This window comes from Schistocerca serialis, chromosome 2 (genome assembly GCF_023864345.2).
Source record: "Schistocerca serialis cubense isolate TAMUIC-IGC-003099 chromosome 2, iqSchSeri2.2, whole genome shotgun sequence".
Taxonomy (NCBI): domain Eukaryota; kingdom Metazoa; phylum Arthropoda; class Insecta; order Orthoptera; family Acrididae; genus Schistocerca; species Schistocerca serialis.
Genome location: NC_064639.1, coordinates 284,303,054 through 284,330,158, shown reverse-complemented (window position 1 = coordinate 284,330,158; position 27,105 = coordinate 284,303,054). Strand labels below are relative to the sequence as shown.

At 38.2% G+C, this 27,105-nt stretch overlaps 1 protein-coding gene across 1 annotated transcript in view; it reads right to left on the bottom strand.

Moving 5' to 3' along the window:
* Positions 1-695: 695 nt before the first annotated feature.
* Positions 696-27,105, bottom strand: part of LOC126457048 (DNA replication licensing factor Mcm7) — a 63,057-nt gene continuing 36,647 nt past the window's right edge. Inside the window, exons 10-14 of the mRNA XM_050093038.1 lie at positions 22,127-22,308; positions 21,282-21,433; positions 18,458-18,558; positions 9,280-9,389; positions 696-1,177 (exon numbers count right to left, since the gene is read on the bottom strand). Of these exons, the coding sequence (XP_049948995.1) occupies positions 976-1,177; positions 9,280-9,389; positions 18,458-18,558; positions 21,282-21,433; positions 22,127-22,308 (747 nt within the window). The 3' untranslated portion in view covers positions 696-975. The remainder of the gene's footprint in view (positions 1,178-9,279; positions 9,390-18,457; positions 18,559-21,281; positions 21,434-22,126; positions 22,309-27,105) is intronic.

Here is a 27,105-nt window from a genome sequence, read left to right as displayed (position 1 = left end):
GTGCTGTTATTGACTAAGCACACACCATGCTGACGTGTGTGTTTGGGTAGCTAGAGTTAACTGAATTTCTTTTCAATATCCGTCATACTTACTGGGTTGCAGCAATTTTAATAATTTGGCAGAGGCAAAAATACATTGCGTAAGGTTGATCTAAGCTGATGCTTTGCAGCGAAAGAAATGTAGATAAGACATCAAAATTTAATATAAATATGGGTTTTATATTTGAAGGATGATTGCATGCGACACGCCCTTTTCTTTTTTTTTTACAGATGATAGCATGCAATGAGGTGTGTACAGTGTACCATAAATACTCTAGAACTTTTTTATTCACCAACATATGGAAGTAACTTGTCCACAGCAGTGAGAGGTCAGTGGCGCATATATAGACATCCACATCACTCGGGGAATGGTATAGCAGGATGTGTATACACGCTCACAGCAGTGAAAGAGTTCATGTTGGAGAACTATATACAACATAATATTAATTACATATATTTATTATGTCAGAGTTACTAATTTTTGGATATATGGTGTTTGTGAAATTGGTAATGAGTGTTGTGTTATAGCAGTGAAGCTATGACCCATGAGGAAGTGTTTTTTATAGAGAAAAAACATATCTAAGTACTGTGGTGATAATGACGCACAGGACAGGTAAAACTAGGTTGTGGAAGGGGCTGAAAATAATAGCCAGCACATTTTAGTACAAGAGAGCTATTTATGCTCTCAACTTTATTTATCATCTTCATACATTAAAATCTGTATAAAAATATAGTATCCCAGCAGTGATAAACATCGTTAAGAGATTTCACACACATACACAATTAAGAGATTTAGTTTCACGTGCTTAGCAATATATTTACAAAAACCAACAACAAAAACAGTGTTGTTTATTGTGAAATTAAATTCTATCAGTTTTTACTGCAGAATATTTTAAAAAGTATATCTACCAACATGTAATTGTAATGAAGTCCAACTTCACACAAATGTTATCTTTGTTCGTGCCTGATTTACGTGCCAAACGTTTAATTCTTCATACTCTTCAATGCATTCATCTATTTGGTCTGGCTTGAAGCCCTTGCCAGTACAATGCTCTCTTATTTCAGATAATTTTACCGTTTTAGAGTCACCAGCAAGTTCACGAATAACTGAAAATATTCTGTCAACAACAGTTTGTGCCCTGAAAAGGAACAATTTGTTTTAGACTTTAGCACTATTATATGTACTGATATCTATTGTTGATAAAGAAAACATGACCTGAGGACTGTTACTAGTCAACAGCAAACTGATTATCATCTAGTTATAATTGTATTTTATTGTGATCAAAATAATTACAATTTATAATAATGAAGAGATATCTACTACACCTTTCTTTCAACACCTGCAAGAAAGAATGCCCAGACTGGCTCATAAAATGACCATTGCAAATAAATACAACTATTACTCCTGCCTCAAAACAGGATACAAAATAAGTAAATGTTGAATTGATTTCATAATACCTGATATAAAATATAATATTTGCTGCTGTCTGCAGAAAAAAATTGTGGATCCATAATGTGCATGTCAATAATGTCATAATAGATTTTAAAATGGTTCAAATGGCTCTGAGCACTATGGGACTTAACATCTGTGGTCATCAGTCCCCTAGAACTTAGAACTAGTTAAACCTAACTAACCTAAGGACATCACACACATCCATGCCTGACACAGGATTCGAACCTGTGACCGTAGCAGTCGCGCGGTTATAGACTGAAGCGCCTATAACCACTCGGCCACAGCGGCCGGCATAATAGATCTTCAAAATTAGTATTTGCCATTACCTGATTAATGTGCAATATAAATGTGGATATTAATTTTAGATAATCTGTAATGTTAGTGAATGTGAGACATAGTACTGTACTTAAAGAAACAGGATCTATTTATAAACTGTGCACATTGAAGCCCTAAGAAAATTGATTGTAATCTCCAATCCCTGTCAGATAACTTGTATGTTGTTATGTCATAAACATGTGTGTGAGAGAGACCTTCAAACTGTATTTACAGTTCACTGTGTTAAAATATTTAAGTAGTAACATTTACGAAATGAAAGAATAATGTGTGTTCAGAACAAATATCAGACCTGCTATTTGTTTTATGTAATAAAACTAGTTGTGCACCTTCTATAGATGGGTGTGAAAACTCCCAAAACTGATAAAGGGAAATAAACTTATTTCATAACCACAACGGCGACGATTTGCTGGAAACCCTTCCTCCGCAATTTACAATCTAATCACAGCGTTCACTAATATATTACAGAAAAAATTACTTTCAGTAGCTGAAAATGTTGAATTTAACATTTTTTTTGTAACCGGCAACTGATTTAAACAGTGACAAAACTGAAGTACCCATTTCATTGGTGAAACAACCCCATCACACTACAAGAAAAATTAGTAATAAATAAATTTACGCACAACTTCTAGGCACCATGAATAACAGAACATTTTTATTTTTAAATTAATCCCACACATAAACCTCTACTGTTTTCTGAATACCCACAAGAGAACTGGATGAACAAGATGATATACTTTTTCATCTTCCTCAATCAACGTAACTTATCTCTACACAAAAAACTGCCATCCTCTGGACAAAATATGCAGTAGCTCTGGATACTGATGAAGACAGGACTACAGAATCAATGGATACTACCCTTTAGAGAGCATCACTGTACCACACTCATAATCAGAGCCAATCTTGTAGAATTAGGACAGTCATTAGCCACACTTCTTATTGTGGCCATCAATTTAAAGACTGTATACTGCCTTTAGAGTTCAGATGGAAACCCAGTTCCAAGCAAAGAAGGGAAAGCAGAAAGGTGGAAGGAGTATATAGAGGGTCTATACAAGGGCGATGTACTTGAGAGCAACATTATGGAAACGGAAGAGGATATAGATGAAGATGAAATGGGAGATATGATACTGCATGAAGAGTTCGACAGAGCACTGAAAGAGCTGAGTCGAAACAAGGCCCCCGGAGTAGACAACATTCCATTAGAACTACTGATGGCCTTGGAAGAGCCAGTCCTGACAAAACTCTACCATCTGGTGAGCAAAATGTATGAGACAGGCGAAATACCTCAGACTTCAAGAAGAATATAATAATCCCAATCCCATAGAAAGCAGCTGTTGACAGATGTGAAAATTACCAAACTATCAGTTTAATAAGTCACGTCTGCAAAATACTAACGCGAATTCTTTACAGACGAATGGAAAAACTAGTAGAAGCCGACCTTGGGGAAGATCAGTTTGGATTCCGTAGAAATATTGGAACACGTGAGGCAATACTGACCCTACGGCTTATTTTAGAAGCTAGATTAAGAAAAGGCAAACCTACATTTCTAGCATTTGTAGACTTAGAGAAAGCTTTTGACAATGTTGACTGGAATACTCTCTTTCAAATTCTGAAGGTGGCAGGGGTAAAATATAGGGAGCGAAAGGCTATTTACAATTTGTATAGAAACCAAATGGCAGTTATAAGAGTTGAGGGGCATGTAAGGGAAGCAGTGGTTGGGAAGGGAGTGAGACTAGGTTGTAGCCTCTCCCCGATGTTGTTCAATCTGTATATTGAGCAAGCAGTGAAGGAAACAAAAGAAAAATTCGGTGTAGGTATTAAAATCCATGGAAACTTTGAGGTTTGCCGATGATATTGTAATTCTGTCAGAGACAGCAAAGGACTTGGAGACACAGTTGAACGGAATGGATGGTGTCTTGAAGGGAGGATATAAGATGAACATCAACAAAAGCAAAACGAGGATCATGGAATGTAGTCGAATTAAGTCGGGTGATGTTGAGGGTATTAGATTAGGAAATGAGACACTTAAAGTAGTAAAGGAGTTTTGCTATTTGGGTAGCAAAATAACTGATGATGGTTGAAGTAGAGAGGATATAAAATGTAGACTGGCAATGGCAAGTAAAGCGTTTCTGAAGAAGAGAAATTTGTTAACATGGAGTATTGATTTAAGTGTTAGGAAGTTGTTTCTGAAAATATTTGTATGGACTGTAGCCATGTATGGAAGTGAAACATGGTCGATAAATAGTTTGGACAAGAAGAGAATATAAGCTTTCGAAATGTGGTGCAACAGAAAAATGCTGAAGATTAGACGGTTAGATCACATAACTAATGAGGAGGTGTTGAATAGGATTGGGGAGAAGAGAAGTCTGTGGCACAACTTGACTAGAAGAAGGGATCGGTTGGTAGGACATGTTCTGAGGCATCACGGGATCACCAATTTAGTATTGGAGGGCAGCGTGTAGGGTTAAAATCGTAGAGGGAGACCAAGAGATGAATACACTAAGCTGATTCAGAAGGATGTAGGTTGCAGTAGGTATTGGGAGATGAAGAAGCTTGCACAGGATAGAGTAGCATGGAGAGCTGCATCAAACCAGTCTCAGGACTGAAGACCACAACAACATACTGCCTTGTTACTCTCTCCCTAATGATACAGCAACTTGGACTTTCTGCACTGTTGGGCAAATAAGAAGTTGACAATTTTTGCTACGTATGCAGCCTGTTTCCAGATATTCTAGGGCAGGATGTCCCATTGGGCATGGCACCCGCAAGCACCATTCAGCTCACACGGAGGTAGTCACAGCTGGTGTGGGCAACCAGACGGACAGTCTGATTGCTTGTGTTTCTGTGCACACGCTGCCTGCTTGGTCACCTCAGCTCGGAAAGTGGACTATGATCATGCACACTACAGCTACAAAACAGGCTGTGCACCTGGCTGGCAGCTTTCAGGCATGTGTGCCGGGTGGAACAGCTTACTCTGGAAAGATTCTCTACGACAACACAGTTGCCATAAGCTCTTATTTTGTGTTCTACATTTCGACAAAGATGTGTTCAGTAAACATGACGTAAGAGGCTTTAAAGAATTTTCTATTACATGAGCCACACAAAAACAAGCCACCAAGCGGCTACTTCTATGATGGCGCCAGTGCGATAAAGCTGCAGAAAGATATCAACCACACCTGTATCCAGGCTGCTTAAACTTTGCACTTGACATGTGTGTTTCAGGTTGGTAGCCTAACATTTTAACATGTGAAGAATGAGAAGTGCGAGGCTCTCACTCAGTAGTGAAGACACTTTATAAAATGGGAGGAAGAGCTAATTTAGACAATTTTAAACCTATTTCTATGCCATCAATGTTTGCTAAAGTTATTGAAAAGGCTGTGTTTGTAAGGAAAATTGATCATATTATATCACATAATTTGCTATCACATGTACAGTTCGGCTTTAGAAGTCATTTAACAACTAAAAATGCAACATTTTCTTTTCTCTGTGAGGTACTGGATGGGTTAAACATAAGGCTTTGAGTGTTAGGCACATTTTTTAATTTAACTAAGGCGTTTGATAATGTTGATCACAAAATATTGCTCCAGAAGTTGGACTATTACGAAATATGAGGAGTAGCTCACAATTGGTTCACCTCTTACTTTAACAAAAGACAGCAAAAGGTCTTTATTCACAGTGTTGAGAATGACTGTTATGTGGGAGGTACGGTCAAATGGGGTTGCCCCAGGGATCAGTGTTGGGGCCACTCCTGTTCCTTATTTATACAAATGATACCCCCTCTAGTATTAGGGGTAACTCTAAAATATTTCTGTTTGCTGATGACACTAGCTTGGTAATAAAGGATGTGGTGTGCAACACTGGTTTGGTTTCAAATAGTTCATGATCTAAGTGTTTACATTTTGTAACACACAATTCGACAAAACCCGACTTTTCATTTTCACAGAATGGGCAAATGATTATTGCAACTGAACAATTCAAATTTCTAGATGTTCAGACAGACAGTAAACTGTTGTGGAAAGCCCACATTCAGGATCTTGTTTAAAGACTTAATGCTGTGATTTTTACTATTCGAATGGTATCAGAAGTTTGCTTATTTTCATTTGCTTATGTTGTATGGTATTATATTTTGGGGTAACTCTTCCAATTCTAAAATGATAGTTTTGACTCAGAAACAGGCAGTTAAAGCAATAATTGGTGAATGTTCATGAACCTCTAGTCAACCCCTGTTCGCGAGCCTGGGTATTTTGACATTGGCCTCTCAATATATATATTCTTTACTGTCATACCAGCTTATTTACAAGAACAAGCAGCTTTCACTCAGTTAATACTCGGCAGAAATCCAACCTGCATTTGGATCGGACTTCCTTAACTCTTGTGCAGAAAGGTGTACAGTATACTGCTGCATCCATTTTCAGTAAGCTACTACAGGAATTAAAAAATCTTAGCAGTAATCCATGCGCTTTCAAATCGAAATCGGAGTTTCATCATGGGTCAAAAACTGGTTCAAATGGCTCTGAGCACTATGGGACTTAACATCTGAAGTCATCAGTCCCCTAGAACTCAGAACTACTTAAACCTAACTAACCTAAGGACATTGCACACATCCATGCCCAAGGCAGGATTTGAACCTGGGACCGTAGCGGTCGCGCGGTTCCAGACTGAAGCGCCTAGAACCGTTCGGCCACTCTGGCCGGCCATCATGGGTCACTCCTTCTATACTGTTAAGGAGTTCCTTGAAATACTAAGCTTATTCTTAAGTTACACTGTGATTGGCTTGACTTTTTCTGGGTTCATAAACATTTTATTTTTATCTGTTATTACTTTTATGTTGTAATTTCATGTGCTGACACGTTCCACAACCTTTGAGATTTGCTCCTCAATTTGGTCCTACAGAACCTGCCGTGTAAATAAACTACATGTGGCACGCAAACCAATCCCAGCATAGTAATCAATGCCGATCATGATGTCGAAGCTCCCTCATTGCCAGTTTTGTCTGAATGGATATAAACAGTGTGTGTTGTGTGTGGTTACTACCGTGTGTTTGCATTGTACTGGGCTTTGTTTCACTAATACTTGGAAAAAGCCAATGAAAGACACTGTTCACCTAGTGACAATCCTTTGCAATGAGGTGTGCTGCTAAACTCCAGGTACGAGTTACTACAGAGAACTCGTGGGCTTTATGAGAAGAAGAAAGTATATGTAAGTATTCATTGGTCAGCCAAAAATTCTTGCTGATAAAGTTGTGGAATGAACATCAAAAACTCTTGGAATTAATGCGAGAACAGTAATACGAAGGAGAGCATTATTGCAAAAGTTGAAAAAAGTAGATGTGAACTGTAACAATTCTGATCCACATGGATCAAGTAAAATATTTATAGCAACCTCAGGAAATTGGAAAAGGCAGCTTTACCTTGTCACTGACTTAAATTGTTCCCAAACTGGTGCAATTTGCAGGCAAATTTATGCTTACTAAAGCAAGAAAGAGTATCCTATCTTAGCAAAGTTACTAGTGCGCTAAAAGAAACTGAACTTTTGAAGATGGGAAAAAGCCACTAAAAATTGTGCTGAAAAGTATGCGTTTCCGTTACAAAGTGCTAGATGGATGCAAAAGCCTGTTAGAAAAAGTATCTATTGTCATGGGGGAAAGCCAGTTCTTGCAAAAAATTGGGTTGGCAAAGACATACATTCACTAATATGGCTAGAAAAAACACGGGTTAATGCTGAGTAAGGTGTCAGTGAATGTTGGATGCATGAGTGAATGTTGGATGCATGACACTCTAAGCAGCAGCAGTCATCAGTAGACAGCTAGAAGAGCTAGATTAATTGCGGTCCTTGTAGGCTCTTCCAGTGGTTCTGCTTCTGATGCACTTTTAGTTTTTCAATCCAAAAAGACAGTTGATTACCATGAAGACATGTACCATACATGATTTGTTGAGGGACAATGCTCCATATCATTCAGTGATACTGAGTAAAGCTCAACCACAAACAATCATAAAGAAATTAAGGTGCAATGTTTACAGTCGCAAAATATTACTGCTGATATGAGTATCATGGAGCTCCTGTTATACTCACTTGTTAAAGAAAATAAGCCTATGACGGCTACATATGTAGCAGACTAAGTTGCTGAGGAGCAGCATAATACTGGAATAAGGCTGCCACCGTATCACTGCCTTTTCGACCCTATTGGTTTCGTATGGAGTAATGTGAAGACACACATAAGGAACAATAACAGAATTGGAAAGGCTGTTGCATGAAGCTTTTGCGATTTTGGACGCAGCCTTGTGGAGGAGAACGGCCGAGCATGTCAAAAAACTTGTCTGAGCAGCACAGAAAATGGAAGGTATAACATGAATAACTAACGATTTGTCTTGGTGATGACAAAGATGCTTTTGGTGCTGATTCTAACAGTGACGAAGGGGAGCTGAATGGAATTGCGCTGTTGTCCAGTAAACTGGTGAGTACAAGGCTACAAATATCTGTTATTTATTGCATCACTGTCATGATCATTGTCATTATAAAATGTGGCGTGAGAAGTTACAATGTCAGTTACTGTTTATTTTGTAAACTATGTGCTATATTGTTTTTGCGATATTGGATATCGTCAAATGTTTTATTTTATGTATTTTTTTGCTCTAGTAATGAAACCATGTGCTTTGTTATGCTCGTATCTATATCATTATGTGGTTGTTTATTTGCTGACATTGTGGTAGCAACTCAAATTCTTATATTCATTGCTATTGCTCAACAGGTCACATCTATGAGATGGAACAGGAAACCGCTTCTCCTCCTTTGATGCAGTACTTGATTTTTACCTATATTGAGTTCGTCTTTATTTTTTATCTATAGTGAGCAGTCAAATGTACACAAGTCAGACAGATCAAAGTAAGTAAACTGTTTATTATTTCAAAAGTAATCATCGTAAATGTTAATATATTTACTTCACTGTAATACATGACAGTCAATTCCTTCATAGAAAAATGTCTATGGTTACCTATGAAGTTGTGATTGTACCTGGGCATGCACCTCTTGGTGCAAAGCAAATCAATGGCCATGAACACATCTTTCTTCAGGAGTCGAAAAATTTGGAAATTGCATGGGAGGAGAGTGGGATTTCATGGAGGATGTGTAAGGGCTTCCCAGCAAAACTTCTGCAGTAAAGTTGACATGACCTTGGTAACACGTGTGGTCAACCACAGTTTTAACAGTTAAAATCAGGGCAAGAAGATAAACAGCGTTACTTGAACTATGTGCAGAAATGATGTTTGCTCAAGATGTTACACACTGATAATGAATTTCTTCAGGTAACTCTTACAAGGATAAACTGCACTGTTGATGTAACTAACTGAAGTATAATTTGTAGACCTCTACTGGTGTTCCTCTGTTGCTTCCTTCCTCACATGCCCAGCATAATAATAATAATAATAATAATACATATTACTTCTATAGAAAACTAACCTCCCTAGTCTCTCCTCTGTGTGATTTAGAGAATCCTTTGACATTTCCATAAGCCTCATAGCTTCAGCAACATCTTCCTTAACAACAACATCAGCCAGTCTCAGACGAGCCTACAACATAAAGAGAAAACATAAAAGTGAAGTTCATTCAGTAATAAAAGTTAATTCAGTTTTATTATTCAGAGGAATGTACTAAACAGCAAAACTAAAAATCCCCTCTCCCCTCCACAAACTGACAGGTACAATTTCAAAATGAGCAAAATCGTAACCTACTTCTTAGTCTCAGCATCTGGAAGCATCAAACATCATGCTTTCCATATCATCATCATCATCATCATTAACAACTAACCTCTGTCTCAGCACTTAAAGAAGATTTTCCAGCATTAGGAATCATAAAATTTACCTCATCCACAGTGGTTGTTATCTTGTCCAAACTTATCTGACGATTGATAAATTCTGAAATGTGTCATATGAGCATTAAAATCATCCCTAGCTTGATGTCTGACAAACCATTGTGACCCAGACAGCCTGAATGCAGAAAAAAGAACAATTTTTTTCATGTGATATTATTATAAATTAGTGGTTTTAGTTTTTTTCTGTACTTGTACTGTGAAACCTTTCTTCTTGCTAACTTTCATGATTCTAGGCCTACTGGAAGTACCCTATAAGTTTAGATGTGTGAGTCTGCGACTATCAAAATATGTGACCTAATTGGCTGTAACTTTTGATTGCATTGATGTAGAAACTTTAATGTTTTACACCGCCAAGGACCATAGATTTCAGTATGTGACATAAATTTCAACTAGATACGACAATACATTTATGAGAAAAACAGTTTTAAACAGACAAACAGGCAGGCAGACAGACAACAAACTGATCTTAAAAGGGTTTCGTTTTTACTGAATGTGGTATGGAACCCTAAGATCATATAGTGTTAGCAGAGCTGGCTCACTATGCTCGTTCTTTCGTGTTCTCTCCAACCGTTTGTTGACAGGTACAAACAAACTGTAGTGATCACTGGTAAATATTTTGAATGCTTTTTCGCTTGTGTTCACTTCAATTTGCTGTGGTGTATACAAGGCGTTACACTAGTTCACTCAAGTTCGATGCAGTGTGTACAAGGCTTTAGAACATGGAAATGATATTGTACGATTATTTTTACTTGGTTGGGGTCTATAGTCATAATTAGAGACGGGATTATATCCATTATAAAAATATTAAAATATGCACGAAAAATGTTTAAAAATGCATCAAAAGTGTCGAAATATGTAAGATGAAATAATAAAAAAACGTTGTAGCTATTGCGTGAATTGTATCTGGAAGTCAAACCTGTGCATATCAGTTATGAGGATGAGTGCTGGCCACGTGAAAAATTGGTACATTTAGAATGCTGATATCATTTCCTGAATACTTGCAGGTAGAGGTTAGGAAGGGGTCCTTTCTGGGATTATTTTCTAAAAATTTGCAAAATGGGGACACATATCCTATTTCAAGAATTGTTCCTTCTTTGCTGCTGTTGTTGGTAACAAGTGGATAGCGAGTGAGTCACAGCGAAATAATCAATATGTACAGGATCAACTTCAAGAAATATCGCATGCAGAGGGGCACGCTCAAAAGCTCCGTAATATTTAGAAAAGCATACAATCCTGAATTTTTTGAACAGCATTAACTTTTAATTAACACTATTGGACCAAAGCATCATTTACAATTTATTTCACATTTTTCTACTGTTGTAAACATAAATGACCAAGTACGGTTCCAAATGTTTGGTAGTAAGTTGAGTGTCTTCGATCATTCAAAACATTTTTATAAGCAGAAAAGGACCATTCTTCTTCAGCTGACATAACTGGGCAGTAATTGAATTTGGGTGCTATGTTGCCACTTATTGTTTCTGGTAAAACTTCACCCATCCCATTAATAAAACTATGAATTTGGCACAAGGGTTCAAAGCTTGAGTTATTGTTTAAAATGTTTTCAAACTTTTCTTTAAGTTTTCTTGGTAATACCTCCAGCAATCAGGAATTCACTAGAATAATTTTATTCATTAACTGAATAGATTCATTCAACGCCAAACCTCGAGTTTCAAACTTTTTAGTACTTGCAGGTATATGGGAAAAATGAGTGCTGATCATAGCAATGTCTTTTTTAATACTGGAATCATTAAAAGCTTCCTTGCATTGGCAAACTGCCAAAATCTCTGCACTATCAAAGTCATTTACTACCCCTCTAATGGCCTCGAAATGTTCATTGTAAAATAACATAGCTTGAACACATTGTAAAACAACACAGCTTCGACACACATACCCCAATGAGTTACCACTGCACATTTGTAGGTAAAGGCACATTTGTAGTTTTTCTTTATGGGTCTTGATGCGAGCAGGAGCCTTTAGAAACACTATCTCTGTGAATGAAATCAGTTTATTTATAATCAACAATAAGGAACATACTTCTTCAGCAAGGCAATGTACTCCACGAGCAAAGCACGTCACATGAATCTAATTGGGATAAAACACTCGGAGGGCTTTTCCTGCTTTGACATATAGGGAGCAGCATCTCAAATAAACACAAACAATCTTTCATCAGCAGAAGATTCTGGAAATATTTCAATACCCTCATTCACAAATCTGGCAATCGTAGAATGATTTTCAACTTCTTTGCGTCCCACTAAATATGAAGAAGATGGCTCTTCTTTTAAAGCACTAACAATTAAATTTGCAATGTAACGGCCACAAGTGTCTGTAGTTTTGTCAACTGAAATCCAGATAACGCTGTCCTTGAGTTCATTGTGTATTTCTTTCAGAACATTTACGTAAATTGTCGGTATGTAGTTTTTACGCAATGTTGATTCATCTGGTGTATTTTGATTTAAGTAATATTTGCTCAGGAAGACTCTGAGGAAAGGGTTTGTAAGTTTGTGAAGAGGAATATTGCTTGCAATGAATGCTTCACATAGGTCCATGTTAAACCAATTTTTTTGACAAATCCCTGCTACTGCAACTTGCTGTTGTCAAAAGTTGTCGTCAAGATCCTTTCTTCTGCATTCCTGCAATATGAAGATTTCTCTTGACACACTGGTCTATTTGAAACATTTTTTTTTTTTTGCATGAAATGTTTTTCTCACATGCTCAAAAATATAAAACAATTGCATCATATGTAAATGCTCCAGGATGGTCAGCTATCCACAAAACGACATTTCTTTTTTCGTGCGGTATGGCGCGCAACATGTTACACATTACACGTCGTAAACATGTTCAACTGTGAACAAGTAAATAGAAAGCTAAACTGAAACAATGGACGTGTAACTAAAAGCTTGTGTAGTTTAATTTAATTGTTGCCAACGCGTACGGAATGACAGCAGAGAGGATTAACAGGGATCACGGGCACAGGAGCATTGACTCTGCCTGCCTGTTCCTGTTCCTTTTCCTCTTCTGTAATGATTTCACTAGCAGTGGCCTCTCGGTTAGTGTTCTGGTTCTAGGTCATGGTTAATCTACGAGACATCAAAACTAGATCGAGTTAGAGACCGCCCATCTAAATTTTTAAAATACTGTAAACATAGGGTGAAAATATGCAACATCACTAGTTTTTTGTTAAAGTGTGCAATAACCGGTGAAAAGGAGCCAAATATGAAAATGCATATGCAACATGCAAATACGTATAATCTGGTTTCTAGTCATAATATGCTTTTCAAATGAAATCACTGCTGTCATTAGACTGTCAGATTCTATTATTCGTTTATTTCATTATCGCAGTTTCAGATGTGGACTTATTTTCAAGTGCGAGGCCACAACTAAGTACTGATTCTCAAGTTGCGTTGCTTATGAAATAATATCACATTATGCCTTGCACTTTTTTATCCATGTGTTTTACAGGCTTCAATTACCTTGCAGTTGAAAATGGCTCTACAGCCGAAATCACGATAGTGAAATAAATAAATACATGCCAAATAGTGATAATGATTTCATTTAAAAGTACCATATGGCTTCTGTGTGGGAGGCTCAGTTGCCGCATTATGTAAACACGTAAATTTTAAAATTTGGACAGTATCAAGTGCTTGGGACTCTCATTAGTTCGTACTTGTAACTATTAATTCATTCATCTGAATTCAAAATCCACTGCCTTTCTTCATCTTTGATGGGAAATCTGAACATTGTTTGTTCAGGAATTGTCTGTCTGCTCCTTCCACAGTTAATGTACTCACACGCACTCGTCAAGATGACTCGGTCCTCTAGCAACAATATCTCAGAAACAACTGTACTTCACAGCTGCCAGCTGGTGGAAAGTGGCTTGTGACTGCTTAGCAGTCAGGCAAGGTTGCCATAAATGTTGCCGAAGGGAGTGTCACCTAATGGTTGATGCTGCAAGTAAGGGTGTGACGCTTCCACTGCCTGGTAGCTGTTTCCTGATGAGGGTTGCCTGTCAGAGCAAGTGCTTGGCCAATCTGTTTCTTGTGTGATCTGGGATGTAATGTAATTTCAGCATGTATTTCATTATGTAGTATGGTAGGACCATTTATTATGAACAACAGATCACGCCCAAATACTCATGGCTATCTGTCATATTAACATTTTGTTGGTTTTGTAGTTGGACTTTTCGCTCATTGTATGGTCTCTGAGTGTCAGGCGTTATCCTTTCTCTTTTTGTAATAATACTCTTTACTATCTTTTTTAATGGCTCCATGTTAACCTATGTTTGGATATCATTCTGTACTTTACTTTGTTTTACTTTTAAAGAAGTTCATCAACTCTTATCTAGTCACGTGCTTACATACCTGGCCACCTGCAGGACCTCCCTGTTTAAGTGCCACGTCCTGGCATGTATCAGCAGTTGTTTTGTATCTCTCAGAATGATTTAGATGTGTGATGCGTGCAAGAATAGTAACGAGATTGATTTTTTCATCTACCAAAGCTTTTATTTGTTTCAAACAACAGTACCATATCCTTCAAAGTATGTATTTCGCTTCAACAGGTATACACTGGTGGAGTTGTCGTTCCCTATCAAGGTGGCAGCGCTGAAAAGCTTCAACTGGTTGGGCCTTTAATATGGTAGTCACATTCTTTTGATTGTTCTCCAGAGTCCCAAAACGATTTCCTTTCAAGACATTTTTCAATGGCGGGAAAAGAAAAAAGTCACAAGGACTCGGATCAGGTGAATAGTGGGGCTGTGGAACAACGGGAATATGTTACCAGGTAAAAAAATTTGTGATGGAAGTGGCTGTGTGACATGGGTCATTGTCATGATGCAACATCCACTTGTCTGCAATGACCCATCTCACTCCATTCACTTTTTCCTGAGCATTTCAAAGATATCTTTGTAAAACACTTGGTTGACAGTTTGTTCTGAAGGAACAAAGTCTTTATGCACAATACTCTTACTGTAAAAAAGCAAATCAGCATATTTTGATCTTTGATTTGCTCATTCGAGGAGGTATCTCTTCTCACTTTACCACTTTGTCTCAGGATCATAGTCAAAAAACCAGGATTCATCACCTGTGTTCACATGAGTGAGACATTTGTGGTAATTGACAATCCTCTAAAGAAGATCAATGCACGTTTCTTCAATTGTCCTTCTGCTCAGTAGAGTTTTTTTGGCACAAACCTTCTGCATGTGCTAAATTTAAGTCAAAATTTGATTTATGGTCAAAGTGTTTAACAGGTCATCCATAATCCATATTGTTAAATGTCGATCTGATCTCACAAGAGCAAGCAAACATTCAACATTTTCATTGATTTTTGAAGTTGAAGGTCTCCCTGAGCGAGCTACATCTCCAGTGTGTTCTCGGCCTTCCAAAAATGATTTGTGCCACAGAAAAACTTGTGCTCTTGGTCAGGAATGATTCCCATAGGCCTGTTCCAACTTTTCAAAGGTCACACTCGCATATCCTCCAAGTTTAACATAAAACTTGATGACACAACACTGCTTTACATTCCACTTTTACATGTTCATAACACACAATAAAAACACAACTTCACTGATAGAGCTCTCAAAAATCACGGGGGGCTGTTGCCTCATCAGTTGCAGTGTTGTCAGTCTCATTACTTTTTTTACACACCTCTGTGAAGTACATGTAACATATCAATTTTCTATAACATAACAATTTCATACAATATTTATGTTGTTATGATATTTTAAGATGTTTGTAGGCATTCCATTTTTTTTTACATCACATATATTTTAATACGAGTACACATCACACTACTTTTTAATTTGCTGCTTCTATGAAGTGTGTGGACAAGTGGTTTTGAACATTTACGTACTACATCTTTTTGTTGATGGTACCTACTGCTCCATTTGAGTAATTCTGTTGTACTTCGTTGTTCAGGACCATGTAGACACCACTGGATAATGGCCTTGAGGGCCAAAACTGGTTGTGGTTTTTTAAAATAAAAAGTGCTGGTGGTGCTGGCATTTTATTCAAAATCAATAATACAGTTGCAGAAAACTGCTCCATATGCTGGACAAGAAATTATTCTGTTCAGAGATTCAGTTTGCCACACATATCTTTGTAGCTGGCTCTTTTAAAGTTTTTTTTTTTTTTTTTTTCAGACTTTTGTCATGTCTGTCCTCCTTGTTTCTAAACAACAAAGGGGTCTTCTGTATGATAGTGATGTGAAGCACACAGGTTGAACAATTCTACAGTACATCTTGTGAGTTACCTAGGCAGGTTTATCAATTGTCGTTACCTTTGATTTCTCTAGAGTCTTACATAATCAGACATCTCCCTGGGTCCTAATGTATTGGAAAATATAAAAAATAATCTAAATTACATACTCACGATACTGACACCATTTCCTACCACACAATTCACTACACACTCCCATGGGTGAATTTGTCAGTACAATCCTTACCGTTATGTTGATGCCTAAGTTCGTAGTGTTTTTCCACAAGTTTAATAAACACAACAGGTACAAATAACAGAGACTTTAATCATCAGTAATATATTCTCCTTCACTATTTACAACATTCTGCCAATGCTGCGGTAATTTTTCGATTTCATGACTGTAGAAATCACGTGGTTTTGAGGCAAAGCACTCACTGAACCATATTTGGAGCACATTATCATCTGGAAAGCAAGTTCCTTGAAATATGTTCGACAGAGAGCAGAAAACGTGAAAATCTGAGGGTGCAAGATAGGTGAATAAGGTGGTTGCGGAACGATTTCTGAACCCAACTCCTGAATAGCGTTTTTTGTCAGTCTATCAGAATGTGGGCAGGCGTTACCATGGATTGGCACCATTTCACGCAGCATTCCTGGTCTCTTTCTTGGACTGCATTTGTAAGGCAACTCAGTTGTTGACAATAAAAATCGTACGATTAGTCAAATTTTATTGAAATAGCACTCACCTGTTTCAACACAATTCTAGAGGCAGTGTTTCCAGATCTGGAAAGCCTTATCCTTGATGTCCTCAGAGCTGATGTAACATGAGCCTGGATGTTTTCAATCATATCTCAATGTTTCCCCTTCAGACTTCCTTTTAAGCAAGGAAACAAAACAAGTCTGGGGGAGCCAGGTCAGGACTGCATGGAGAATACAGAAGCAATGGAGTGTGGGTCCTCTCCAGGAATTCGTTGTCAATGAAGACACTGTGGCTTGGGAGGGTTGTCACAAGGCAGGTTCCATTAGTCCTTAATATTGCTTAGGCAAGGTGCAATTGTCCTTTTCAGTTTTTTTTAGCACTCCCAAACAGAAAGCTGCATTCACAGTGGTCCCGGTAGGTACTGTGGTCCCGGTAGGCACAAATTCTTAGTGGACAATGTCTCTGACATTTTCATCAGTTCAGCAGGTTGATGGATGTCCGTTGTGAGGTTCATTGGTGGCCACCTCTTGGCCCTCCTTGAACGACTTGTGCCACGAGAGAACTTGAGATGTGGACAAGCAATCGCTCCCAAAAAGGCTTGCTGAATTAACGGAAATATTACGGTTGTGGACTTCCTAAATTTAACACAAAATTTGATAGCATACTGTTGCTTCACAGAACAACCCATTGTGCCATTTTATGTAACAACACAGCCATGTTTTAAATCTAACACCTCCCTCCACCTAATCCAGCAGCTTAGCATGTGCTGCAGTGTATTACTGCATAAGAAAGAAATTGGTTGCATTACCCACCTTGTATAGTATACACACCATTTATTGCAATGTACGACTTTGCCATGGGACCTAGCATCTTAGGACGAAGAAACACGTTCATCTGTCTGTAGCTGAAGTCGGTGTTACATGGGCATTTTAATATGGCAGTTTGAAGTGGGGAGCCATTTTGTATTATGGCTGGGTGATAAGTCTCGGCACTCAACTGAGCAGTAGCTGTTTCCATATGCTTTATGTACTCCACTTTCTTTTGCATTGTGCATAGCTCATTATTTTATTTTCTTATTTTTGAATGAGTGAAAAGACCAATCACGGTCCATCAGAGGCTTCGAGTAACTCTTCCACAGCACAGAAACTCCTTTGTTTAAAGCTCAAATAAAGTCAAAAGAAGAAAACAAGCATAGACTATTTCAGGAAGGAAAAAACTGTTGAAGTTTTTGCACAAGCAACACTCCAGTCAAGAAGCTCTTGTTACATCATCATTGTTATCACCACCACCACCACCACCACCACCACCACCACCACCACCACTCTCTTTTTATGACAATTTCAAAGCACCAATACTTTGTTATTGGGCACACAGCATGGCAACCTTTCAAATTTGTACCACCAGTAGCTGCTCAAGCAGGCACATACCGATTTCGCCAAAAACAGAGGCAATATTTTAAGGTTCCTACTCATTTGTATCCACACAGAAATATTTGATTGCAAAACAGCACAATCCACACACAGCACTTAATTGTTCAAAAACTCACATGCAAGTTGAAATTTATTCTATTTGCCAACAATTTGCTTTCAATAACCTAGTTTTTTGTAAGAAACCAACCCACATATAAACTGAAATTACTGCATTGTCCTAGTAAAAAGTTGTCTTGCGGCACAAGATTGAATAATTCTATTGTAGTTCTTTGTTCTGATGACCAAAGAGAAAAATCTATTTAAACATAATTTTAAGTTTAAGCACACAGTCAGCATTACTGATTTAATGACAGCATAAATCAGAACAATTGCGCAGGAAACAACCTCATGACAAGTTCAGTTTGCTGTGGGACAATAGTGGTAATAGTGCAATGTCTTATGTTCAGCTTACCAAAGCTGTTGACAAGCGAAGAATCGCCAACAGATTTCTTGCAGATGTAAACGTGACATCCTTGCTGTTGCGTGCTTCTCTTCTCATTTCCACGTATGAACCTGAAAGAAAAATGATTATTACATATTAGGCAGTTCCAGATATGGCAATATTACCAACTATGGTTGACACACATTCTGTTGTGTTATGATCTGTATGTCACTCAAACAATCTCAGCAGCAAGATACTCAGGATCACATACATTCTTAAACCAAAGATTACAATTTCAATTTGGATGTTAATTAAAAATTCAAAATAAAGAAAAACAACTGCTATAATAGTGATACCCCTGTTCAGATGAGGGTAACTCATAGTATTCTATTTTAAATGATTACAACATGTAATATTTAGCAGTACAGGTCACTACACACAAAGTTTTACAGTTGCTCCTTTGCTCTGACTGCAAATGGCCCATTTGCTTAAGTCATGACTAGTAACTGAAGCATAAAGTGGTGTTACATGTAATTAGTGCAAAAGCTGCATCATGAGACACTGCCTACAGAAGGAAAGTCTCTGCACTCTGGCCAGAAATGCCCCCCCCCCCCCCCCCCACTTCCTAGTCCATGTCATCAACCTTATCTCAGGATTGACAATGATTAGCATGTTCTGGTAACTCAGGCTCACAGATCTTTTTAATCACACAGCAGTAGCAAAGGCAGGATCCAGCCAAGGATTCACGGAACTCCAATACACAGGACCTATTGGGAGTGTCCTCCTATAACAAGTTTCACCTGTGGCAACTACTTCAAAGAATTAAGTCGAGAAATCACTGTTTCCTACAGACATGTGACATGTTAAAAAGTTAAATCCATTTATCCCTTCTGTCTGTGTCTAGATGTGTTTGCACATTGTGAATGTGAAGTGGGATGCGGGAACCATCCTGGTATTTACCTAAGTGGATGTGGAAAACTGTCTAAACAACAGACATGATGGATGGCATACCAGCAACCGTTTTATCTGTGAGGCAGATTTCGATATTAGACCAGTCTGCCTCCCTGTGTCCCAGAAGCAGATGTTTCAAAGTGCTTGGTTATCTGGATGGGTCATCACTGTGATGCTCCTATCGCAGTAATAGCAGCAGCAAGCAGCTCTCCACAATATGTTGCGGGCAATACCAGGTGTTTTGCCATATTTCTCTTACCAATATAAACATTTGTCTGATTTATTTTCCAGGTTAAGTAATACTTGGCACTGTACTCAGAACATACAGCAGGTAGAACAGCAGTTTAATACCAATAATGTCCACCTCATCACATGATTGTGTATTCCAGGGCAATTTTAGTTTACGAAAACTGTGTGTCTTCCTCACAGAATAGTACTTCAAAGTGACAACTGTTCTGTTAGCATCCTTAATGCAGTGAAGCAGACTATATTTCAACAACCTACTGCTCACCCAAGAACTTCGAACTTCCTTCAAGATGTCCGAAACACTGTATCCCAGCTAAACCTGTGTAGCATTATCCAGGTAGATTCGAGTGTTTAAAACCCTCTATGACAAGTAGAAACCAGTCAGATGGAGAGGTCAGCTGTGGCATGAAAAAATGACTAGTGACATTATTCAGCATAGCTTAGCTCCACCAGATTTCAGAGACTTTTTCTTTCTTAACATGTTATGTATGAGGAGTTTAATCTTAATTATTTTTCCCTTTGAGGCTCTGTTTTCTTGTTAATGATAAATCTTTGTATTCCACACTCCTCATTCGTTTGCAACTGCAGAAAATAAGGCAGGGTTTACGGGCCTTGCAAACAACCAAAGCAAGTGAAACTACGTGTTGTGGGCCTGACAGTCAAGCAAAATAAATCAAACTACATGCTGCATTATGAAACACATCACTGACAATATTGTAATACATTATAGAAGTAACTCATTGATGGCAAAAGCTTCCTGAAAATAATTGGGTAAAAGTAACATCACTAGGAGCGTTCTCCTTGCTCCTCTTGCCCACTTCTCTACCCAGTACAGCTACCACACCAGGACAATGTAGCAGTGTGTATTTGTTTTGTCTGTCTGTTAGCTTGAGAGGAGGAAATTGTCCAAACGTTTACTGACAATTTAATTTTGTTTTCATTCCTTTTGACTGCTCAATTGAATGGTGAGAGGCATTTTTTTTACACCTTCCATTCTTTGTATTCCATCCAGAACTTTTGACTGGTGAAACTAGGTAGACCTGCAAAACTTCATTAATAAACATTTTGTCAAGCATTAATTTTTTAAAATTATTTCAACATGACCTATTCCAACAATTCTGAACAACAGTCTCCGAATTATATACTAAATAGAGTACAGGCAACTAAATGAAATTGGAAACCTTCACTTAAATTGCTTCTTCAAACCAGAGCAAAATAAGAAAATAATTAACCTGCAGCTTGCTATGGAATGTTATGCCTGACATGGTCCTTCCCCTCCCCCTGACTTATCCTAGCCAGCTGCAGGAGAATCTACAATGTGCTATTGAATTCAAAACAGTGACATCTGTATATTTTTCATACATATTCATTTTATCAGAAGTGGAAGTCACATTATACACAAGGGAAAATTTTTGGTGAAATTCTGGTTTACTACACTGCACTTAATGAACAACAACCAACCCATTTACTTGACATCGTCGTATACAAGTAATCATAATCGCGTTATATAAGTATATGTATATTTACATCAGAGAGAGCTCGTGGAAAAAGAGGGCGCCAACAACCACAATTACAGATAAGCTCCAGAAGAAGCAAAAGACATTTCTTCATTATACTTGTAACTAGAAATAGAATTAGCAGTAACAGTCCAACTTACCAACAATGTAATCTGACAGTTCTTCAGGAATAACAGGATTCTTTTTCTTGCATAATGCAATGTAACGCCGCATTAACTGCATGTCCATTGATTTGAATGTCATCGGTGGTTGTTTGCAATGTTGGTGAACATAAGCAATGTGATGAGCCAGCCTGTGTAAGAAACAAAACAAAGGAAACTTTATATTACTTGCCATGTTGACATCTTTATTACTTTTTGCCTATAAGAAATGAAAATCTCCCACTCCCCACGCACCCACACACACAAACACAACACTAGAGAAGCTTCCCATAGCTTTCATCTGATCAAGTCTGTAACTACCAACATGTGACAGACATACAACTGGTCAAACTTTCTTCTCCACATAATTTTCTAACTAAATCTACAGTGTTGGCTGCACTAAGATGAATACTATGTAACTTGTCATCTCAGTACAACCTATCTTTTGGTCCTAAACCAGGAATTCCACAGTTGTTCAGATACATTATTATTGCCTTTATTATCTGGACACATGCTGAACTAATCTATTAAGGAAATTCCAAAACAAATGTATCAATGAGGTAACAGCTAACTTCCAGTTTGCCGTACCAGAGAAATAATAAACTATTTTGGCTGCATCTTGCACAGAATGATACGTTGGCATCAGATAGTACAACCTCAGGCCATGAACGAGCTTCCCAAAAAAATGTCACTTGTCTGGTTATTGTGCAAAACCTTAAAATTAATTGCATATTGATTGTCAGTAATTACATTTTAATTATTTCTTAACCAAGAAAATCTATCCAGATATGTAAGGACCTAAAAATGATACTTTTAAGCAATTAATATTTTGTTTCTACATGTACCTGAGATCATTATCCCTGTCCGGCTTGTCCTGAATTAACCAGAGTAGGTCAAATCGTGACAAAAGGGCTGCAGGTAGCTGGATATTTTGTTCCACAGAGCGTTTAGGATTGTAACGACCATATGCTGGATTTGCTGCAGCAAGAATACTCACACGTGCATTCAGACTTGTCATTATACCAGCCTGAAAAAGGAAAAAAAGGCAAAAATGGTTCAAATGGCTCTGAGCACTATGGGACTTAACATCTTAAGTGATCAGTCCCCTAAAACTTAGAACTACTTAAACCTAAGTAACGTAAGCACATCACACACATCCATGCCCGAGGCAGGATTCGAACCTGCGACCATAGCAGTCACGCGGTTCCGGACTGAGGCGCCTAGAACAGCATGGCCACCGCGGCCGGCAAAAAGGCAAACATGCTACATGTTAATTAAAAAAAATTGAGACAGTAATTATAATACATATATAATTAAATGTCCAACAGACACAGCAGATATTTAACCTCAACACATTTGTCAATGTGATTACATAATCATTTCTTACATTCAAAAGCAAAGTTCCCCTGACACTCATTTAAGTTAACCCTTTTTCTGCTACCAACATGATCTCTGCATTCCATGCTGGAAGTGGGTTTGTTATGGCAGTAGGATCGTCGACTGCTGCAATCTGGGGTTGCCACTACTGTGAGACACTTATCACTCACTCAAAAAATTTGTAATGAGTTTGCAGAATTAGAAACGCACTGATTTTAGCTCATATATTACAGTGTATCAAATGTAGATAAGATAATGAAATTTTATTTAAAACTGAGAGCAGAACAGTATCTTATTTCGTTCTGTAAGTTATCGAGTTTTACATCAGGAGGCCAGTCCCATTTATTGTGCCAATTTCTGTCCTTGTGCATTGCAAATCATGTTGTCATAACATGTTTCATAAATGGTTCATAATAGTGAAACAAGATTTTCTGCACTTGACAGCATGCAATGAGGCATGTATATTGTATGAAAAATACTCAAAATGTTTTTATTTGCCGAGATACGGAAGTAACTTGTCCGCAGCAGTGAGGGGTCAATGGAACACGACCAGTAAACACGTCAATGGCACTTCACGAAAACACAGGTACTGCATTTAAACACTCCTTCAGCACCTGTGGAAGGGCAGAGTATGTAAAGTTTACTTGTCTTCAGCTGTTAAGGGGTTAAGAATCAAAATTAAATTTCTATCCAAAGAAAATTTTTTCTGTTGAGAAAAAGAAGAGAGTTGGATTCATGAAAAGCAAACTGGAAATGTGAAAGTGCTTGTGCTTGTATAGTATATGAATCCTTTAGGCTTTTTATCTGCCCCCCCCCCCCCCCCCATGCGCACACAAATTGCTATGTGTTCACCGGCGGTACTATCCTTACTTACACTTAAAGAAGAAAGCAACCACTTGTCTGCCTCAAAGGGTTTATTTAGACATATGCAACTGAAGAAGAGCAATCGTCCTGTAGAAAATGTTTGGCACATACTGAAGTAGGACAAAAAACAAAATATTAGGAAACACAAATAAACTTCAGCAAGTATCACTGGTTTCTCTGTCTTAAGCTTACGATGTTCCTGCCTCTTGTTTACATATTCTGCAAACCCATGATTCTTCCTTCACTGTGTGTGTGTGTGTGTGTGTGTGTGTGTGTGTGTGTGTGTGTGTGTGGGGGGGGGGTGTTTGAGGTTGAAAGAAACTTGCTTGTGCATTCACACTTGGTGGCAAAGTTTGCTTTTTTTGAAGGCACTTTTTCTTACATTGCATTTTCATTACTTCCACTTCAACTCACTTTGTGAATAGAACTGCAGTTGCATGTGTTCCACACTCAGCACCATATTAAAATGTTCATGTTGTTTTTCATGTAGGTTGTGAGCTTTGCCAATGCATGAAAGTTTTTTTTATGTATTTGAATGTGTGTGTGGAAGGTGGTGTGGGTGGGACGCAGTGAGTGGGTGACATTGTGTAGGGGGTGGTGAACATCTATATTTAATGTCATGTTGAGTGCCGAAAGTCAAGTATCCTTTTAGAACACTGTACTGCCTAGATCGTAAGTTCGTTTCACAGATAACCAATTTCAGCCAGTTCAGCAATGAAGGGTTCTGAAAGAATACTAGGCTCTCAAAGATATAAGATGGCCTCCTGCTTCCACTGACGATGTTATTATTTATGATTTTTTTTTTTTTCTGTTACGGTTTTCAAAATGCGGTTGTTTTGTTGTAGTGTAGGAAGGTGTTCCGTGCATGACTTTGATGGTAATTTTATGGCGGTGCAAGTGTTCTGCAAAAGTTGAATGATTTGTCCTAAGCTTCCATACTCTTTATATCTGGTGTCAAATGTTCTCTTGATTTGACTATGTATCTTCCACCACATGTATTACATTTCAGTTGGTATACTCCTGATTTCTGATATAGATATCTTTTCCCCCATCTTTTTTTTGGACGTACCTTTGAATTGAATTGTTAGTTTGGTGGGGTATTTTTTGCCTTGTTTTTTGAAAATACTGGATATTCTGTATTTGTGGTTGTACATCACTGTACACCATCTTTTGTTTTCTCTTTCTTTCTCCTTTTGTGTCATTCCTGTTCTTGTGTCTCGTATGTATGTTCGTGTGGAATTCTGTACTTGCATTGGTGATGGCTGGATGTTTGCACTTTCCTGTTCTTGATTTTATTATTCAGCTTTTTACTAAATGTTCTTTTCACCCCTTGCTTGTGGTTATATGTACTATGGTATTAATTTTTTATAGCTGCCTGTGTCTAATGGTACTATGTTTGCTCAGTGGTGCATGTGAGTGCTCCTTGTTTGTGAGAGTTTGGGCAATTTGATGCCTGGTGTATTAATGCATTTGTCTCAAATGTGTGTAGGCTTTTCTGATCCTTTGTGGTAATGTCCAAGAAATTTAACTGCCTAAGTCGCTCTTTTTCTATTGCAAAATGTATCCACCATGAACAGAATTTATTTCTGTATGTTACTGGTCAATTTTAGTGTTTGTTTTACCCATAAGGGATGATCATGAAAGTTTCAGTTTCAGAGCACTGTTGCAGCGTATATGCAACAGTGTGAATGTGCTGCTGATATATAAACACTGACATGTACGCACGGGATTAGTGTGGCATTTGTGTCTTTCCAACGTGTGCAGCAAATGCGGAAATTTGAACTAAGGCTACTTCATTACTAAATGTATCCAAACAGACAAACGGCACTAGACATCCACTGAAGAATGTGTTGGGGGCTGCATGCCTGTTGAAAACCACCATTGTGAAATGGTGCATCAAATTCTGTGTTGGTTGCAATTCAACACAAGAAGTTGGTCAATCTGGGAGGCTAGCCACATCCATTATGGACAAGCGGGAGATACTCTAGCACCTGCCCCATAGTCCTGATCTCTCCCCATATGATTATCACACTTTGATGGGCCGACAATTCCTGTAGGATGGGCAGCATGCAGTTATGGACCTCTTCACACAGAAGGACACGGTGTTTTACGCAATCAGTATCTTCAACCTGAAGTGTCGGTGGACTGATTGGCTCAGCCCACGGTGATTTTGCCTGATAGGTATAAATATTCTTCAAACAGAAACTTTTTGACTGCCTCATATCAGGCACAAGATATTACCCATATACCTGATCCAGTATATGATGTTAAACCTATCTGACAATATTTTGTTAAAAATGACTTGTTTTGCATGGCCCATAAATATGTTTGCTATGGTTCCACATACTACTAGGAATCCCACTGGTGGAACCATGTTGAACAAGTCACACTTAAGATCTCCTCCGCGTTACTTTCTCTATAATCAACCCCCTCTCTCCTATTCTTATCTCTGCAGAGCATGTAATACATAAATGCTAATTTACACACATGCACACAAACTTTTGTCTCTGCTCCCCACCAATCTAATAATAATAATTTCGAAGGTTGGCAACACTCACAACCTACAGGAAAAACTAATGAAAAGGCATAAAATGTAATAATAATGTGCCGAGTGTGCAACGAAGAAAGGGAGTGGTTTGCAGAATATGTGAACTATCTAAACACTGTAAGATGCACGATGGATTTATAAAGAAATGCGGTTTTTAATCTATACAAACCAAAATATACCAACATATTATACAGGGTTATTACAAATGATTGAAGCGATTTCACAGCTCTACAATAACTTTATTATTTGAGATATTTTCACAATGCTTTGCACACACATACAAAAACTCAAAAAGTTTTTTTAGGCATTCGCAAATGTTCGATATGTGCCCCTTTAGTGATTCGGCAGACATCAAGCCGATAATCAAGTTCCTCCCACACTCGGCGCAGCATGTCCCCATCAATGAGTTCGAAAGCATCGTTGATGCGAGCTCGCAGTTCTGGCGCGTTTCTTGGTAGAGGTGGTTTAAACACTGAATCTTTCACATAACCCCACAGAAAGAAATCGCATGGGGTTAAGTCGGGAGAGTGTGGAGGCCATGACATGAATTGCTGATCATGATCTCCACCACGACCGATCCATTGGTTTTCCAATCTCCTGTTTAAGAAATGCCGAACATCATGATGGAAGTGCGGTGGAGCACCATCCTGTTGAAAGATGAAGTCGGCGCTGTCGGTCTCCAGTTGTGGCATGAGCCAATTTTCCAGCATGTCCAGATACACGTGTCCTGTAACGTTTTTTTCGCAGAAGAAAAAGGGGCCGTAAACTTTAAACCGTGAGATTGCACAAAACGTGTTAACTTTCGGTGAATTGCGAATTTGCTGCACGAATGCGTGAGGATTCTCTACCGCCCAGATTCGCACACTGTGTCTGTTCACTTCACCATTAAGAAAAAATGTTGCTTTATCACTGAAAACAAGTTTCGCACTGAACGCATCCTCTTCCATGAGCTGTTGCAACCGCGCCGAAAATTCAAAGCGTTTGACTTTGTCATCGGGTGTCAGGGCTTGTAGCAATTTAAACGGTAAGGCTTCA